This window comes from Lolium perenne, chromosome 7 (assembly GCF_019359855.2).
Source record: "Lolium perenne isolate Kyuss_39 chromosome 7, Kyuss_2.0, whole genome shotgun sequence".
NCBI classification, from domain to species: domain Eukaryota; kingdom Viridiplantae; phylum Streptophyta; class Magnoliopsida; order Poales; family Poaceae; genus Lolium; species Lolium perenne.
In genome coordinates this window covers 182,599,106-182,618,423 of record NC_067250.2, presented here as the reverse complement: position 1 = coordinate 182,618,423, position 19,318 = coordinate 182,599,106, and the positions used below count along the sequence as shown (strand labels likewise).

Here is a 19,318-nt window from a genome sequence, read left to right as displayed (position 1 = left end):
GCGTTTCTAGCTAAGTTTCGCGCTAAGAGCAAAGTTCTTAACCCGAAACTCGGGGACTGGCTATGCCGGTTTCGCGCGTTTCTACCTAAGTTTCGCGCTAAGAGCTGCGCTCTCAACACGAAACTCAGGGACTGGGAAGATAGACAAGAACAAGGAAAAAGAGAAATCGGCATAGATTTAAAAGTTGAAGGGAAGATAGACAAGATCCGGAAAAAGAGAAACCGGCATGAGTTGAAAAATTAAAAAGAAAGGTTTGGTGGGACTTACCATCATATTGTTCGTGGCGTCGAACCACGCGCTGTCAAGCTCCTTCACGGCGCGGCGTAGCCGCATGAAGTGCTCCTCAGAGCACCGAGGGCCAGCGGGGTCAGGCGCCAGAAGCCGGTCCTTTCCCAGGCCGCGGGTAGCCTCGGACACGTCCGCGGCGTTCCACTTTTCGGCATAGGGCAGCAGGTGCCCCAACTCCTGGCCCTCGCGCTTGAACTCGGTTATCCGGCCGAGCAGGACGGTGGCCTTCTCGCCGGCAGCGACAGCGGTGCGGGCGGCGTGCAGCACCAAGGGCTGCGGGTCGGCGGAGGAAGTGCTGGAGGCCGTCGCCTTCCCCTTGACGATCTTCAAGGTTGTTGGCGGCAGCGTTGGCGTGGCCCCGGCTGGTTCGGTGCGGGGAGCTTCTGGCGGTGGTGCAGGCATAGTCTTGGGAGAGGGAGGAGCGTCAGGCGCGTCCTGACCCAAGTTAGAGGAAGTCGGCACGGAAGTATCCGGAGCGGCTTTGGAAGGGGAAGACTCCTTGGTCTTCTTCTTCTTCTTTTTGGGGGCGAGAGGAACCAGAGGTTCCGCCCGCCCGGCAGCTACTTCATCGGCGCCGATGTTGCTGGCGCCGGTTTCTTGATTCTCTGGAGGGGAGATAAGTTCCTCCTCCGCGCGGTGATCAGGAGGTGTAGGGGCCGCGCGCCCCGCACTTGAGGTGCCTCCCAAAGGGGAGGCTAAAGCGTTGCCGCACCAGATGGTGTCGGGCTTGGATGAGGAGGAGGTGAGGCCCTTGCGGTTCCCTCAGAGCTCTCAGTCCTGGGGCCGAGCTTGAGCGCAGGGCTGAACAAGAGAAAAAGAAGGAGTTGGAAAAAGCAACCGAAAGAGAACTTGGTAAAAACGAAACAAGCAAAGAAACAAGAGCTTACCCGGAAGAGGTTGGCATCTGCTTGCCCTTGTAGCGCCTCATGCCCGCTACTTTCCCAGCAAAGGCCTCCGTCCGGAAGCGTTTGGAGGGCGGAGCCTGGCTCGAGCCGGCATCAGAGGCCGGAGCCTTATTCTTCTGGCCCTGGGGCATGAGCTTCTCCAGGAACTCTTGGCCGGCCTCGGCCCGCAGGGGAGGAACGTGCTCGTGAACCTGCGGGTTGGTGTTGGCTGAGGGAACATCTACAGAGGAACAATAACAGAAGAGTATGAGAGATCAAAAGGGAGAACTACCTCAAGCAAGGTCAGATCGTCGGCGGAACCGGATGCTTCAGGTGGGGATTTACCGAGGCGCGAAGTTTGTGTCCGGCCCATCTTCAGATCTTGCCAATGGATGTAGGGGTCTGGGTCTACCGCGTCCAGAGGGCGCTTCCGGCAAGGGCCTCGCCGATCCGAGTCGATGCGGGGGAAGCGGTCCTTGGCCTGAAAACAAAAGAAAAGAAGGTTAGCCACAGCATAAAACCGGTACAGCAACCCGGGTTACACAAACTCTTACTTCTTGAGTTGGAGGGTTAGTGGAGCTAAGAGGCCGGAAGCCCCATTCCCAGTCATCCGGCATGGCAGTCTGGCAGATCTGCCTAGCCTTAAGGACTATATCCTTTTTGCTGAGAGGAAGGCCGGTGATCTTGGTAGGATCGCCGGGACCGTACATCTCGCTCATCTTGTGAGCCCGGCGCTTGAGAGGAAGCACCCGGCGAGAGATGAATGCGCGGATGATATCGTCGGAGCAGATGTTAGTCTCCTTCATCAGCTTCTCCATGAAACGTATCACCCGGTTCGTTTCGACATAATTTGTCCCCGGGTTGAAGCTCCAGTTGACTTTTCTGGGCGGCGCCGGATTAAAAGGTGGCAGATTGATGAGATCTGCGGCGCCGTCGTTCTTCACATAGAAGAAGGTCCCTTGCCATAACCGGCATGACTCGAGACCAGAAAATTTGAAGAAGGGGCTCCCTTGGCGGGAGCCGATAATGCAAGACCCGCACTGCACGGGAGGTTTGGGTTTAGGAGTTTCCTTGCCCTGAATGGAGTTAATCCTAAGAGCAAAGAAACGGGCAAACATCTCGCGAGTGGGAGGAATGCCGATATAGGCCTCCATAAAGGTGGCATAGCAAGAAAGATAGAAAACGGCGTTGCCGGGAAGATGGTGAGGCTGGAGTTGGTAGAAATCAAGGAAACTGCGGAAGAAATCGGAAGCGGGAAGGCCGAAGCTGCGCTCGAAGTGAGCGAGAAAGACGACGTACTCACCGGGTTGAAGCACCGGTTCGATCTCGTCGCCAGGAAGCCGGCAGTGTACTCCTTCCGGTATCCTTCTAGACCGGTAAAGCCAGTCTATCTCGTATTGGCTAACGTCGGAGCCTTTCCAGGCTCCGCGTGTGATACCGGAAAGATCTACTCCGGAAGATCGGCTAGAGCTGCCGGCATCTTGTTCGTTTCCGGCGTCGGCGTCCATCCGGGCTATATCAGCAGTTAGCCCGTCGGAAGAATCACTATGGTGGCTACTAGAGGATGATGCGGAGGAGGACTCTTCGCTAGACATGAGAATCGAGGCGAAAAAACACAATCCCAAGATTTACCCTCGCGCGAAGATCTACGAGTAAGAGAAAAAGCAAAAGAAAAGAGGAAGTAAATATTCTACCGACCCAAGATCTAGAAAAAGAGGAGAAGAGGGGCAAATGCGAGTTGAGCCTAATCTGAGGCGGCGGAGTTGCTGAGGAAGAGGTTCGCCGGTGGAGCGGCGAACTTGCGGTTGCCGAGGAAGTCCGGCGACGGAGAGGCGAAGAAGAGCTGGACGAAGCACCAATGCTGCGGCTTCGAGGGAAGCACCACGAAGATTCACCGCGCGGCGAAGCTCGGCGAGGTCTGGCGGAGCAGCGGCGGAGGTTCGCCGGACGGCTAAGCTCGGGCGGCGAACTGGAGCGACGGGAGACGCAGAGGACGAAGAGCTCTGTGCGCGAGGAGATTGGGAATGCGAGGAAAGGAAGAAGAAGGGGCGGTTTCTCCTTATAAAGGAAGAGGAAGAAGTGGGCCGAAAACCGCCGGGCCGCGACGGTTCGCTCTGCGGGCCGCCACGTGGCGCAGTGATACACGCGTGGAAAACGGAAAGCCACAGGGAGGCCACACGGATCCGGAACGGCAGCCAGGATCCGGTGTGCAGCAGTTAATGCGGGCGCAGAAGCCGAAGGGAAGTGACCCCTGACACTGGCGCATCAGGTACAGTGCGCATGTCACTGACAGGCATTGTACCCGAGAAATTCTCGACTTCGCCGAGGAGAGGTTTAATGACTAAGATACTGGAGAATAAGATACCGGAAAATACCTTGCAAAGAGAGAAAACGTGAGTCCGAGCAAAGATGCCGGATCCAAGCTAACCGCCGGAAAGATTAAACCGGTACCTTAAGATGTGAGAACCTGGCATGGTCTGTTGGATAGAATCCACCAGACTATACCAGCTTCGGGGACTAATGTTGGGGGGATGACCCCCGGTATGCCAAAGGCATGCCAAACCGGATGGTTTGAGCCATCAAGATACCGCTTTAATGTTTATACCGGAGCACAAAGATAAGTGTTTGGCTAAGTAAAGTCAGGCCGCTATCCCCAAGAGGGGTATACCGGAACCAGACGAAGAAGACACCGGGCCACCGGTAAGAAGAGCATGTCGGCAAGACTGGTCAAAGATTCTCTTCAGAGCCAGAGGACAAGGATGAGCTAAGCAAAGTAGCTTTAAACGAAGCCCTGGCGCCAAAGAGGAAGGTGACGCTGAAAGAAGCCGGAGGACGTCAGCCTCCCTGATTAAAGAAGACCCCGGCGTCATCTATGATTAAAGTAGCTTTATAAAGTAGTTTGTCCAGTCAAAGATGCCATTAGGGTTTCTTGCACTGTAAGCCACCCTCTCCCCTATATAAGGAGAGGGGGCATAGCCCTTTGCGGGCACGCACGGTGAGACGTTAGGTTAGACGAAGAACCTTGTATCCAGAAACTTGTACCCTGTTGAGATCAATGAAGATAGTGATCTAGAGCAGAGTTCTTCCTCGTGTGTTTCTTCTTGTATCACTGCCTTTGGCTGAGTTCTTGAGGAAAGCATCCAGAAGTTCATCCCATCTAATCACAAACCCTCCCCCGAATCCTCTTGCGCCCATTCGGCCCCAACTTAAGCCATCCCATGGCATCTGCTCGTTCACCACGACGACAGGACATGAGTCTCTGTTCCGGCATGCCGCCGGGACGGGGAAGTGCCCCCGGAAGGCATCTCCATCGACATCACCGCCATCTTCATCACCGCTGCTGTCTCCCATGAGGAGGGAGTAGTTCTCCATCGAGGCTAAGGGCTGTACCGGTAGCTATGTGGTTAATGTCTCTCCCATGTACTTCAATACAATGATCTCATGAGCTGCCTTACATGATTGAGATTCATATGAGCTTTGTATCACTATTAATATATGTGCTACTCTAGTGATGTTATTAAAGTACTCTATTCCTCCTCCATGATGTAATGGTGACAGTGTGTGCATCATGTAGTACTTGGCGTAGTTTATGATTGTGATCTCTTGTAGATTATGAAGTTAACTATTACTATGATGGTATTGATGTGATCTATTCCTCCTTTCATAGTATGATGGTGACAGTGTGCAGGCTATGTTAGTACTTGGTATAATTGCGTTGGTCTATCATGCACTCTAAGGTTACTTAAATATGAACATCGAATGTTGTGGAGCTTGTTAACTCCGGCATTGAGGTGCTCTTGTAGCCCTACACAATTAATGGTGTTCATCATCCAACAAGAGAGTGTAGAGTGGTTTTATTATGTGATCAATGTTGAGAGTGTCCACTAGTGAAAGTATGATCCCTAGGCCTTGTCTCCGAATAGAAAAGTCACACCACAAAGATTCCTATCTCCCACGTCAACTGCACGCCAGCAAGCATTTTCTGGCACCGTTGTCACTGTTTGTTTACTGTTCCACTGCATGTTTACTCGCTGCCATATTTTATTCAGATTGCTATTACCACTCATATACATCCATATTACTTGCATTTTACTATCTCTTCGCCGAACTAGTGCACCTATACATCTGACAAGTGTATTAGGTGTGTTGGGGACACAAGAGACTTCTTGCATTGTGATCGCAGGGTTGCTTGAGAGGGATATCTTTGACCTCTTCCTCCCTGAGTTCGATAAACCTTGGGTGATCCACTTAAGGGAAAACTTGCTGCTGTTCTACAAACCTCTGCTCTTGGAGGCCCAACACTGTCTACAGGAAAAGAAGCGTGAGTAGACATCACACAGCAGTAGCAGTAGACATGATGGAATAGCATATATATCAGCATCACAGTAGCAGCAAAAACACATACATGAACATGAGAATAGCAGTAGCAGTAGCTAGGATAGCACAACACAGACAGCATCAGTAGCAAAGCATGGCTAGTAGCAGCATCAGCTCTAGCCATGGCATAGATAGCCAGGAGCACAAGCACAGCAGCAGGAGCACTACGGCTGGTGTACTGGCAAGTCCAGTGCACTAGAACAGTGGATGCCAAGGCATCCAGAGGAGAAGACGAAGTAGAGTAGGTAAGAGAGAAGGGGAGGAGCACTTACCGGGCGAAGCAGACAGCAGACGCGGCCACGGCGGCACACGCCAGACCACGGCGGTGCCAAGCCAGGCCAGGCCATGCCACGGCAAGCGCCGCAGCACCCAGCACGGCTTGACACGCCCCTGGTCAGCACCAGGGCAAGCCTGGAACACCGCCGGTGTGCAGCAACGGCGGCGGCCAAAAGCCTAGGCGCCACAGGAGGGTCGAGGACGAGCAGACGGAGGCGAATCCGTCAGATCGACGCGAACGGTTCGATGCGCCATTGCAAGACGCGTCGAACCCGCCCCATGGCGACGACGGAGGCGGCCGGGATAAAGCGGCGACGGCGCAGGCGACCACGACGTCGCGGGAGAGGAGCGAGTTAGGGTTAGACGCGGGAGAGGAGGCGAAATGGGTGCGACCGAGTGGGCCGAGCCAGACTAGGTGGGTTGAGCCCAACCCACTCGGGTTCACCCTAACAGGTGGGCCCAAGGGCAATTTGGGCATTTCCCAAATTATTTAAAACCAGAATTTTGAACTAATACCATAAATTCAAAACAGCTCTAAAAATAGAGAAAAATATGCAAACCACTTAAAATTTTATTCTCTGTCATAATAAAATATGAGATAGAATTTGTGAGACAAATAAATGTAAACCATTATTAAATTCAAAGAAATGAATTAATAAAAGATCATTAAAAATAAACCCATATTTTTAATGATTAAATAAGTCCATAAATTATTTTGAACCTAAGAAAAACTTGGAAACATTCCAAGAGAATAATTTCACTCTTAAGGAGTATTCTCAAATTATTCTTATTCGACACCTCCGACACTAAATCATTAAGCATCGGGAAGGGGGAACCAAATCCTAAAAGTCGAAAGCATGCATATTTGAATCTTTAACCATTGCCCTTATCGGACAATGATGCTATCTTTTAGAAACAGAGGACCAGGGTTAGTCCAAACAATCCAACTATACTACATTGTTGTCGCCAGGCAAGTTCATCGCTTGCTCATGTTACAGTGAGTATTTTTTTACCAAATTACTTGCAAAGTACTATACTTATCACTCTTGCATGAAAAGCAAAGATATTAATTTCATAACTATGAATATGACTATGTGGTGGGAAATGGAACCATGGTATGAGTATGGTGGAGGTTCCATTGCAAGAATTTGTATCCATCTAGGATTAACAAACAATATCGTCCAGTGATTCTTGTGCTGTAAGACTCGTGTTAACCATAAGATCTGAAGTGGGACGGAGTAGTCAATTGTACTTCTTCCTCTCGTACATCAACGGATGCACTTACCGTAGCAGTTGTATTGCGAGAGCAACTTGAGGGTGGGGATCCCATTCTAATTCCCCACGGTAATGTGGTCTATGAGGGGTTGCAACGACCGGCGAAGGTATCAGGTCGAGAACATGATAGTTGTCGAGGTCGGAAGGTATCCAAGGGGTACGCTGACCGGCGAGGACCCAAGGTCGGAATTGCAACAAAGGGTGAGTGTGCGAGGTCGCGAAGGAATACAATGTTGACTAGAACCTTATACCGGGCCTCACACCATGGAAGTGTGGACGGGAAAGCTGCCCGGTTGGCACCAAGGTTAAGATCTCTTATGGGTAAAGCAACACACATCTGCAGAGTGTAATGAATCGTGACCTGTCACTCCCTGTTTCGGGATTTGAAACTGCGAACGCTGCCGGAAAGGAACTCCATGAAGTTCTAGACACCCGGTGAAGGCTGACGGACATAGTTCTTCTGAATAAAAGCAACATTTCGAAGAAATGATTATGAAAACCTGCATTGGTATTAGACTTTCTGGTCTAATATCGTAGCTAGTACATTAAACACTTCTTTCCTATAATGAATTTGTTGAGTACGCTTGTACTCATACCTCTTATAATCCCCTGCTTAGATTGCCTGAATCACCGTGAGGAGACCAACGAAGGACAAGACAGAGCAGATGAGATCTGCTACGAATAACCAGACCTCTCTGGAGGAGTAGAGGGGGTCGATTATCTGATCGTGTACGGAACCGAGGAGGTTCCTGAAGGAGAACAAGCTTAGACCACGAGAGTAGTAGTGTTGTGAGTAATCGGGAGAGAATGGAGCGAGAGAGATAATAATTGGAATGAAATCACTTGTATTGATTGATGAAGATTTTACATATATATAGGGGGGAACAGACGTGATTAGGTCGGTTCCTGGGAGGCAACGCTCCAGGGAAATAACCGCCTAATGACGGTTCCCTAAATGAGTGGCTACAAATGTTGCAGTTACAAGCAGGGATTAACCCATTTAATTAAGACTAATTAAATTCTAACACTCCCCCTAATCTATGCTTGTCCTTGTGAATCTTCATCATCTTGAAATAGTCTCCTCCAAAAACCCAGTGGGAAAAATGTGAGGAGTCCTCCAAAAACCCTGTGGGAAAAATGAGGAATAGTATAGGATATGTTGTTAAAACTCCTTCAAACCCAGTAGGAAAATAAGGAGAAAATGGTACAACATATTATGGGTATTGCCTCTGTTAACTCAATATGAAGTATATCCATAGAATATAGAGGTCAATAAATATGTCGTGAATACTTTCCTAAAAACCCCGGTGGGGAAAAGGGATAGTATGACATATGATCTTATGTTGATATTACCTCATTAAAAACCTTTATGAGAACCTGTAAAGTAAACTCACTAAGGGAAAAAGAGTATAATATGATGCTTTGAACAGGAGTAGTTCAGGAAGATACTCCCCCTGAATCTTGCAAATCTTGGAGTCATCGCATACCAATTCCATGAATATATTTCTGGAATGTTATAGTTGGTAGAGACTTCGTGGAAAGATCTGCGAGGATATCGCGTGATTCTAATTGCAAGATGTTCATTCCCCGACTCTTAAGAAGTTCATGGGCATAAAACATTTAGCGCAATATGCTTAATGACATTGCTCTTTATGTAACCTGTTTTGCATCTATGCAACATAAGCAACATTATCTGTGTAGACAATGATAGATGATTCGAGAGAACCAACACCACATGACTAATGTATGCGGTTTGTCATTCCGTCAAGCCACACGTGTTAACATGAAGCATTGAATCTTAGAATGATCGTGGTAGTATAGTCACCAGAGTCTATTTGAAGACATCAATGGAGTGACAGATCTACCATGTATGTACACATTGTAGGATCATGTAAGTAGCCAATACCAATGTCTAAATTGGAGTTTAGATTTCTCCAAAATTGATACGATATGTCAAGATATTTGGTGCCTTGGAGATATCGAAAGATATTCTTGATCCCCTAACCAATTTTGTTGGTAGGTCCAATGGCATTGAGATATGGAACATTATGTGCCAACATCTCTTCTCTATCTTCCCATGGATCTTTCTCTACGTCTAGAGATCAAACAATCCCTAGGAGATGGACATGACTTGTCTATATCAAGTTTCTCCAATTTTCTGGATATAGGCATCTTGGTGTACCATAATACTTTAGTGAAGGTGCTCGAGTTGTAGTCCCAAGCACTATTTGGGTTTATCCAGATTCTTCATCTCAAATCCGTCTGTAGATGATCACGTGGTTCGTCGTTGTAGGAGTTATCCTTATGTATAAGAAACTCACTATGTCGGTTGTACCAAAATGTACCGACAATAATAAGCCATGTGGTGACTTATTGATTATTACACAATACATGTTGCATTTGTGTTTCGATTCGGACAGAGATTCCATCGGGAACCATACATGTCGGAATCTAGTGACCCACATGGATATGTTGTCACTACACCTATCAACTGCATAGATAGATGATTTTGTACTGCCAATGATATATTTATTGGAACGCGATTTCACTCATGTCTGGAGGGTAGGTCTCGGATCTCTGTGGAAACCCGACCTTATGCTACAAGCCTTGCTTTCTCACCACCTTGTATTTCTCATTCCGTTTTTGGAAGAAAGCACATTGAATGATCCCATAGGGAATTCATTTGGAAGAGCGAGGCTATATCTGCTTGGATTGCATCCCTTGATGAGTTCAGTCCTAGCAAGTGTGTTCACACTCTGCCATGGCCATGGTCTTTGGATCTGAATCATTGTGAAGGTTGTTTGCAATCAAACAAGAGATGTTTGTCGACAGTTGTAGGCTTTGGTTATGTGATTCTCCAGAATCGATATAGTTGGAGCAAATATCATGCAACCATGATGACTCTTCGTGATTTCCCAATACGCTTGAGTCTGGGTGTTCCGATGTCCCAGCCAGTGTGTGCAAGCTGGAGCTGGGGTTGTGGAGGTTTCCCTTCCACTGGGTGTATACTACCCATCAAGTGTTCATCAACGCAAGGTCGACTTGCATTTACTGATTTAGAGGATTCCTCGATTTCCTTTGTTGCTTTGCAAAAAGCTAGATCCTGGTCAGAGGCCGTACTACTCCCCCTCTTTTTATGAAACAGGGAGTTGAGTGGTTTTTATTGGTACCTCCACTCTTTCGGGCGCATTTCTAACCGGATTGAAAGATTTTGTAACACCTTTGAGATCAGTAAATGAATCTGGCAGGTTATTTTCATGTGTTGCAAATTTGTGAATCCGAACGTAGAGTCCAGATTCTTGAGTACCTGGTTATGAGGGGGAACATGAAGTCCCAATTAATTTCCTGGCATTCGATGTGGTACTTGAAATCTCCTCCTAATGCCTGGAAATAATCCTCCTTAAATATAAGCAATCAGCGTACTGGGCTATGAATACATCCCTTATGTGGGGTTCAAGGTACTGGGTTATCGACGGATATCTGTACCCCACATAGATCCCGCATATGTGGGCCCATGATGTACGCTGCGGTGGTGAGATCGGTACGCGTGAAGCGTTTCCGAACTTACGCAGATGGGAAATGCTCGGAGGATTTCCACGTATCAATTGCAGAGGGGAAGTACTGCTATATACAGTTAGTCAGTAGCAGCGTGTAAAACTGCATGACTTCAATGTAAAATTGGTAAATTGCAATTCATTAACATGGGTCGTGCAATGAGAAAATCCTTTTGATCAGAGACGAAACCAAAAACAATTGTGTATGGACACATAGGACATTGTGCTGAACTTCGATCCTCAGAGCCATGCACAAAATAGTGGAGGCATTTGAAGAGAATTCTGCAACAATATTTGTCCATTTGGATTGTTTTAATTCGATCTTTAGTCCAAACAATGGTTGGTTGGGACCACAAATATCACCTTGAATGTGTTCAAGGGACTGGAGTGATCCACTGGCACAATAGTGCAACTAAATCTCATGACTAGGAAAGTTTAGCTCATGCAACACATGACCGATGGAATTGCATTATATGCAACATGTGCTACGAGGTTGATGTACGTGCAGTTCAATCCAGACAATAGAGCGGGTATATTTTCATATACTTGTTCCACATCCATCGGATTGGCACTCGTAGAAATCTATATATAGAATCGAAGAAGTTCCAATATGGAGGTCTTTATCAGATATATAGAATGTATACAATCTTATTATATCAAAGTGTTGATACAATATAAATGACAACAATACTTATGTTCTATTACAACATCACAAATGGACATGAATATATTAGTCACTAAGGAGGTAGCGGGACTAGTCGAAGTCTCCAAACATGTCGGTTGAGGTGTACTCAACCATCATGTCCTCCGTTCCTGTAGGGTCCTTTGATGGAAGGAGAGTAACGGCGTTGCTCGGTCCCGAGGGAACGTCTTGCGAACAGCCAGCTCCATCGGTGCCATCTGGATGAAGGTTGAAGTTGGCTTCAAACCTTTTCCCTCGAGGCGCGTTGCGTCCATGGGATTGCTGGTACAGAATGGCCAGATGCTTTGGGGTCTTGCACTTGTCAGTGGGGTGCGTGTAGCATCCACACTTGTCGCAAAGCTTAGATTTGTCAAACTTCGACTTTGCGGTGCCTTTCCCACGGTCTGAGTTTCTGGGCTTCCTGTTCCGGTTGCGCTTTCGCTTACCATTAAAGTTCGAGGGCTTTCCTTTGAAACCACCATCAAACTTTCGTCCGTTCGCGACATTCATATGAACTTCAGGTAGGGGTTGAGAACCAACCGGACGCTGAGAGCCATTCTTAGCGAGTAGCTCATCATGCTTTTCAGCCTGAAGTAAGATATGAATAAGATCGGAATAGACTTGGTAGTCGCGAGCACGGTACTGCTGCTGGAGGATCCTGTCAGATGGGAGCGTAGTCGACAGAGTTTTCTCTATCTTCTCCGCATCAGTAGGTTCCTTCCCGCAAAAGCGTAACTTGGAACTGATCTTATGAACCTCGTGATTGTACTCTCCGATGGACTTGAAGTCCTGAAGACGGAGGTGAGTCCAATCATGGAGTGCTTCTGGCAGGACAACTGCCTTTTGCTGTTCATACCTCGTTTTGAGGGCCTGAAACAGGGTACTAGGGGATTCCTCCTCCAAGTACTCAGACTTGAGATCTGGGTGAATATGGTGCCTTATAATGTATAAGGCGATATACTTCTGTTCTTCCGTTAGTGGCGTGACTCCGGCCGGCAGAGGATCCTGCTCAACCTGGATTGCACGCACTATCCCACGAGATTCAAGAGCGATCTTCGTGTCCATGGCCCAAGTAGGGTAGTTGTGGCCATTGAGGGCGAGTGCCTCAAATTCTCGAGCCATCGGTTACCTACATGGGTAAACCAGAGATTATTAATTTACACTTGGTAAACCAAAAACCATCATGGTTATGTTGTAATGAATGTTGCAAAATTAATGATGATTTCAAGAAGTGGGCTTGAAACCATTAGTGTGAACTTCAAATTGTTAAGTATGACACGTTGTAGATACTCCCCAAAGAAAATTTCGGGGTCCATCTCTCAGTACTAGAGAGTATAATCTGATAAAATCAGTAGATACTCATATTTCTAGTACCTTGTGTCATAACTTAATAAAATGTATGGAAGAGCACTTTAAGCAATCAAAATGTCAATCATGACAAAATGTAGGCTTAATTAGTAGTGGTAGATAATCTGCAATGCAGTAGATCTACACACCACCTTGTGATCCCAAAACATCAATTTGAGGAAATCACTTTGAATTTCGCATATCAATTCTTGCTCGTATTAAACCAAAAGTAGCTCAATTAAGATAAATCGATTGCCTTATTTGCAAGAAATTAAAATCTCAATTGCAAATAACAGACGTAATTAATCTCAACATGTGACAAACATGAAAATATATTGCGTCACACACATCTGGAATACAAAGTACTCAACAGAAATACAGTACTAAAACATATATTGTCTAAAACAGAAATTAAACTACTGTTAGTACTGCACATTTGCTAATAACTAGATGATACCCCGCGCGTTGCGGCGGAAATAAATAAATGATTTAAATATAACCATAGACAACACGAATTGACAGCGATATTTAACTAAGATACACGACTTAGCACCAAAATGTTAGCACGGATGCATCCTCTCAATTCCAATATCATCAAACTAAACTGCAGCATATACTTCGTTCATTCAGGTGCTTCAAAAAAAATTACATGTCCAGTTCAATTGCTTGAAAAAGATTACAACATGATTTACATTGAAACTCATATAAGGTAGAATATAATGTGAATCAACATTGATGCATCTAGGAGAACTGCATCGTACATTTAAGTTTCATTCAGATGATTGCGAGAAGATCACATCAAAACTTGCATTGGAGCTGATTGCACAAAAAATATCATCAAAACTAAACTGCAGCACATACTTCTATAGTTCATTCAGGGGCTTCAAAATATATTTACATGTACAGTTCAATTGCTTGAAAAAGATTACAACTAAATTTACATTGAAACTGACATAAGGTAGACTATAGCTATTGCATCTACGAGAACTGCAGCATACATTTAAATTTCATTATGATGATTGCGAGAAGATTACATCAAAACTTACATTGGAACTGATTGCACAAAGAAAAGTAGATAACACCGGTGGATGGTTAGGTCTGATGATCCCAAAACATGTCAAATTTGGCACCATAAGCTTCTAAAAAATCGTTCCTGCAAGAACGACTGTTGCATAATCACCACATGTAGGCTGTCGGCTAGGCAGTGTAATGGTTACATAGGAATGACTGAGACAAAATAATAACTGAACCTCTATAAGACCACGTGACTTCTTGCATGTTTAGAAAGGAAATGACAAATGTACATGGATTAGCACTTTGTATGGAGGCGACAGCAAGATCCTGCAATCCGGAAATAACCATGTAATATTGCTAATCAAGTTGGCTTAGTTCTTGGTATGAGAATGAGGTGTAACAAATTTGTACAAAATAATAATAAGTCCAAGATAAGCATGATCCAACAATAGAATGCAAATGAAAAGGAGAAAAAACAGGAAACCACAGAATAAATAAGAGAGGTACGTATGATAAATCAAACACAGTTACGTCTATTGATGTCAATTCGTATTGTAAGGGGGGAGGTTTGCTATTGCTCGTCCCTTTAAAGAAGTTGAAGTAAACTGCCAATCTGTTTCTCAACGCATAAGAGGCTCCTCAATTTATAACCTCAAGAAGACATATGTACCAGAGTCAGCTGTCTTAATTGCAAACATGTAAATGAGGTGGGCACAAAATAGAACGCAGTTCTTAGCCAGATCCAGTTTGCCCTTGATATATGCACACCCCGTATTTGGATTAAGCACCAGCAGACATGACATAGAGGCCGATTGAAGAATATTAGGCATTACAATCGATATACATGTATTCTCCGCCAGATGCACACTACGTTAAAATAATCAGGATAAAATCACTCGAAATTGAAGTAGAAAAGAAAGGATAGAGAGAAAAACTGCAGATGGGATCTGATCTGAGATGGATAGAGGACATAAATCCATGAACTCCAATCAGTAGATGCAGACGGGCTGTGATTCATCCTTCACTCGATGGCATAGATCTTTTACGGGAAAACGTGGACGATGCCGCTGCTGCCCTTAAGAAAGCCGTAACGGCAAAGAGGTGAAGGATTAGAAACAGAGGGAAAGCCATGGCGATCTGGTATCCAAAGAAGAGTGATGCACTGGATGTCTGGACATGCTCTTATGGGACGCAGGACAGGAGATGGATCGTCGGAGGGAGGGAAGTGGAAGGGGAGAGGGTGGAAGGTAAGACGAATATGGTGATCAAATAAATCGCTATAATTAGGTAGAGTATGTTTATCCATGGTGCTCTCCGGGGATAGGAATAGGTTAGTGGAAAATATGTGTGTATTTTATCTTGTTGGAAGGGGAAGCAACCGGGTTTAAAAGCATCAGCACAACAACCTGAAGAGCGCAGCGGTAGCGGCACGCATGGGATAGGACTACTTGGACGGGAGATGCTGATTTGGTGGGACCGCTGAGGTGGCATAGCTGCATGTTTAGGGTCTGTTCGGTTGTAGAATTAGGTGGAACGGAATGGAACCATTCCATTCTTTGGAGCCATTCTCGCGTTCGGTTCAGGGACAGGATGGAATGGAACCGTTCCTCGAAAGGGAATATTCCGCCCAGATGCGGAACGCACCCGTCCGGGCAAATCGGCCGGATGAGGTGGAATGTCTCGATCTGCGTGCTAATCCCTCTCTCTCCCCTGTGCTAACCCCTCTCTCTCTCCCGGCCGGAGCAACGCGAGACGGCCCTCGCCGCCCTCGCCGCCCCAATCTCGAGCACGGCGCGGCGGCCGGAGGCCGGCCACCTCGAGCACGGCCGGAGGCGCGGCGATCGAGTCCGCCCCGCCCACGGCCCGAGGCGCGCGGCGCGGATGCGACCCGGCCCACGGCCGCGGAGGTCGTCGGGCGCGGCAGGCGACGGAGCGGGGACGGTGGCCTCGTCCAGGGCGTGGAGACGGCGGCCTCGTCCAGCGCGGCGCGACGGCGGCCTCCACGGCCTCCGGCCCCGAGCCTCTCTCTCTCCTTGCTCCCGCCTCGCCGCCACCGCCTCCGGCCCAGAGCGCGCCGCGGCCCGACTCCGCCACCCGGCCACCTCCTGCTCCGGCTCCATGCGGGACTCCGCACTCCGAGGTCGCCGGCGCCGCCGCCGCGCTCCCCCAGCTCGCTCCCAAGCTTCCTCGACCAGCGCAAGGACGAGGCCGCCGTCCCCACGCCTAATTAGGCTCTAATTAGGCTATAATGAATAATGTTTAGATTAATTAGGCTCTAATTAATTAAATTCTAGATTAACTCCATGTGGTTCCATTCCCTCCTTTCCAGATCAACCGAACGCAAGTATGAAGTGGAATGGAATGGAGTGGAATGGAATGGAATGGAATGGTTCCATTCCATTCCACTTCATCCTAAAACCGAACACATCGAATTAGGTTGGTGGGGATGAACTTCTTATGGTTATATAGGATGCGAAGTCAGTCTGTACATGTACATGTACAAACGTCACGAGAGTTGCTCCACCGCTTGTAAATAAATAAGCACTTTAGGAGCGGTGTGGTCACGATAAGGTAGAATCCCCAATCCAGAATACACGCAAGAACAGCGGCGACCAGCCGACCACCACGCAGCTCCCTCCGTGCCGCCGATGCAGCGCTGATTCCTCATCGGCGACGAGAGCCACTCCCGCCTGGGGCGTCCTTGAAGGAGGAGCCACCGGGAAACAGGCTCTCAGGCGCGGCGCCGTTCGCGAGTTCAACCGCGGTCGGGCTCCATGTGCCGGCGCGATGGCCGTGGCTGCTCGACGACGGGCTGTGGAGCGGAAGCCCAAGGGCAAGGCGGCGGCGAGCGCTGCTGCGCGGTGAAGGAGGCGAGGCTGCGGGCGTCGGCGAGGGCCGAGGCGGCGCGAATCGCAGCTCTTGTGAAGCTGCTCACGCCGGAGCCAAAAGTGAAGGCGGAGGCTCCGGTCGGCGCCGAGACATAGGCGAGCGCGTCGCCTGCGACCTCGACGACCGAAGGGGTCAGAGACGGCAGGCGTGCGGCCTCGTCGTCGTCAATGACGATGACCACCTCCGGAGGCACTGCCGCTTCGACAGGAGCCAGGATCTGTGCGGGCGCGGCCGGCTGCAGCGGGGCCATAGACTGCGCGGCCGGCGCAGCGGCCAGCACCGGCAAGGCAGAGCGGCCGGCGCCGTTCGGCTGGTGGCGACGAGGTCCGCGGAAGCCGCCTGGGCCGTGGCGGTGACCACGGTAGCCGCCGGCACCGTGGCGGCGACCGATGTAGCGGCCTTCCCAATAACGGCGACCATCGGATCGGCGAGGTGCACGGCGATTGTGGCGAAGGCGGCCGTCGCGTTGATGAAGCAGGCGGAGGAACCAGGACCGAAATCCAGGCATTATGGGTATGTTTGGTTTAGAGCCAATACCTACCATACCAAAAAATTGGTGAGCCCACAAAATTTGGCTGTTGTTTGGATGGACACCAAATATTTGGCTCGCCCAGCCCGCCTTGCCCGCGCCCATGCTATTCTCGCCAAATCGCTGGCCACTTGAGGGCGCGGAAAACCTTCGCCAATATATTGGCAACCAACGTGATTCCTTCAACCTCGTGGGTCCCAGTCCGATGCTCCTCTTTTTCTATTGCAAATAAAACCAGTCCGTTGCTTTGATGTATTAGGGCATCTCCAGCGGGTGACCGGAAATGCGTCTGGCACCACCTTCAGCGGGGCAATGTAAAGTGACCAGGTCGTCAGTGGACGCATAAACCTGCCCAAATATGCGCGGTGTTTGCATCTTCATGGACGCTGTCCGCGTTGGGTGCATCCGGGCCCGGTCGGCAGTGAGTAGGTAAGCAAAAGATTTTTTCATTACTATTGATTGACCAAAAGGACCATCTTTACATAGATGGTTAGTCAAGTTAACCTAAAACTACAACGGTTGTACCTACTCGTCGTCGCGCAGCCTACACCGGCCTCGGTTACTCGCAATCGCGCGGCCTACTACTGGCCACCGGAAGGGCTGGCGCCGTCTTCGAAGCGGGAGCGCTTGGCGCACGCGCGCCGCGAACGCCGGCGAACGGACATCTCGTCTTGCCGCATGCGCCGTTCGAGGGCCTCGGCCAGGGAGCTATCCCACAGGGCCTCCGCCTGGGCCAACGCCACCTAGGTAGCCACCGCCTCCGCCGCCGCCTGGGCCTCCTCCTCCTCCGCCGCCTGGACCGCCGCCGCGTCCTCGTTCGCCTGGGCTGCCGCCTGGATCGCCGCCACGTCGGCGATGAAGCGGGCCCTGTCCCTAGCCGCCTCCGCCACCGCTTCATCCCTGGCGGCGATGGCGGCCTTCAGCTCCCGGTTCTCCTGCTTGACCCGCGCGGGAGAAGGGCCCCTACGCTGGAGCGAGTCCAGGTCGGAGAACATTAACCCCCGAGCCATAGCCATCGCATAGCTGTGGCTTCCTCCTCCGCCACCCAAGCCTGGCTGACATGGGTATACCCTTCGGGTACCCATTATTGGTATACCTGGCTCGGCTCGGCCCAATATGAAGTAGTGCTCGACGGGACGTAAAACGCCATTAGCGAGCTTGACGCTATCCCCGGTTAAAAAATGTGTCCGCATCGCTGGAGGTACCCCAGACGCAAATGGTCGCTCTGGGCCACATCGCGTCCGCGGGCCGATGCAAACGGACATTTCGGACGTCAGAAATATGTCGGCCCGCTGGAGATGCCCTTAGTAGATAAGTCTGCATCTCTATTCTTACCCCCTTTTTTGCAAAAGCGCACGCTGCCCATTAGGCCTCTTGCAGCTTATTCTCTAACATACAATTTACCACCAGATCTTGCCTGCTATCTTTTGTTTTCAGTTTGCTAGAAATCCAATTCATGTCCAATGAAAAAGCCGATCCAAGTTGGTAAAATCAGTTCGGCTGCAAACCAAACGAAGGACACATGATTTTGCCAAAATATTGGCAATCTTCAATGGTTGTAATCCAAACAACAAGAGCGTGCCAATTTTTTGGTCATGCCCTTGCTTTGGTCATGCCGAAATTTTGGTAAGGCTCGTTGGGGCTCAAACCAAACACACCCTATATCTTTCTCACCTTTTGCCTGCAGGACTTCGATCCCTTTCTCCTTCTCTTCTTGGTAGAGACTATGTGCTGATAACGTGTTGTGAGTAATTGGGAGAGAATGGAGCGAGAGAGACAATAATTGGAATGAAATCACTTGTATTGATTGATGAAGATTTTACATATATATAGAGGGGGAATCCTGGGAGGCGACGCTCCAGGGAAATAAGCGCCTAATGACGGTTCCCTAAATGAGTAGCTACAAATGTTGCAGTTACAAGCAGGGATTAACCCATTTAATTAAGACTAATTAAATTCTAACAAGTAGTAGTAGTAGTCGAGAAGTACGAACTCTATAGTATTTAACCGCTCTGAGTTGAATAATGTTAAACCTGTTAAGACCTATATTGTATAAGTTGAGTAGGGTTCACCTTGAACCTAGGAGTAAACCTCTATGGAGCCAAGAGGAGATCCGAGATGATGTATATATATGGTTTGTAATATTATGTGATTGAGATAAAGACCAGCTATGCTTATGTTGTACTACTCCGAGGGATGTAAT

The 19,318-nt window shown here is 48.6% G+C and overlaps 1 protein-coding gene across 1 annotated transcript; it reads right to left on the bottom strand.

The window, feature by feature from the left end:
* Nucleotides 1-11,408: 11,408 nt before the first annotated feature.
* LOC127315733 (uncharacterized) lies at nucleotides 11,409-12,458 on the bottom strand. Its single transcript, XM_051346196.1, has one exon. It carries the CDS (start codon nucleotides 12,456-12,458, stop codon nucleotides 11,409-11,411), a length of 1,050 nt encoding a protein of 349 aa, XP_051202156.1.
* Between the last annotated feature and the right edge of the window lie 6,860 nt (nucleotides 12,459-19,318).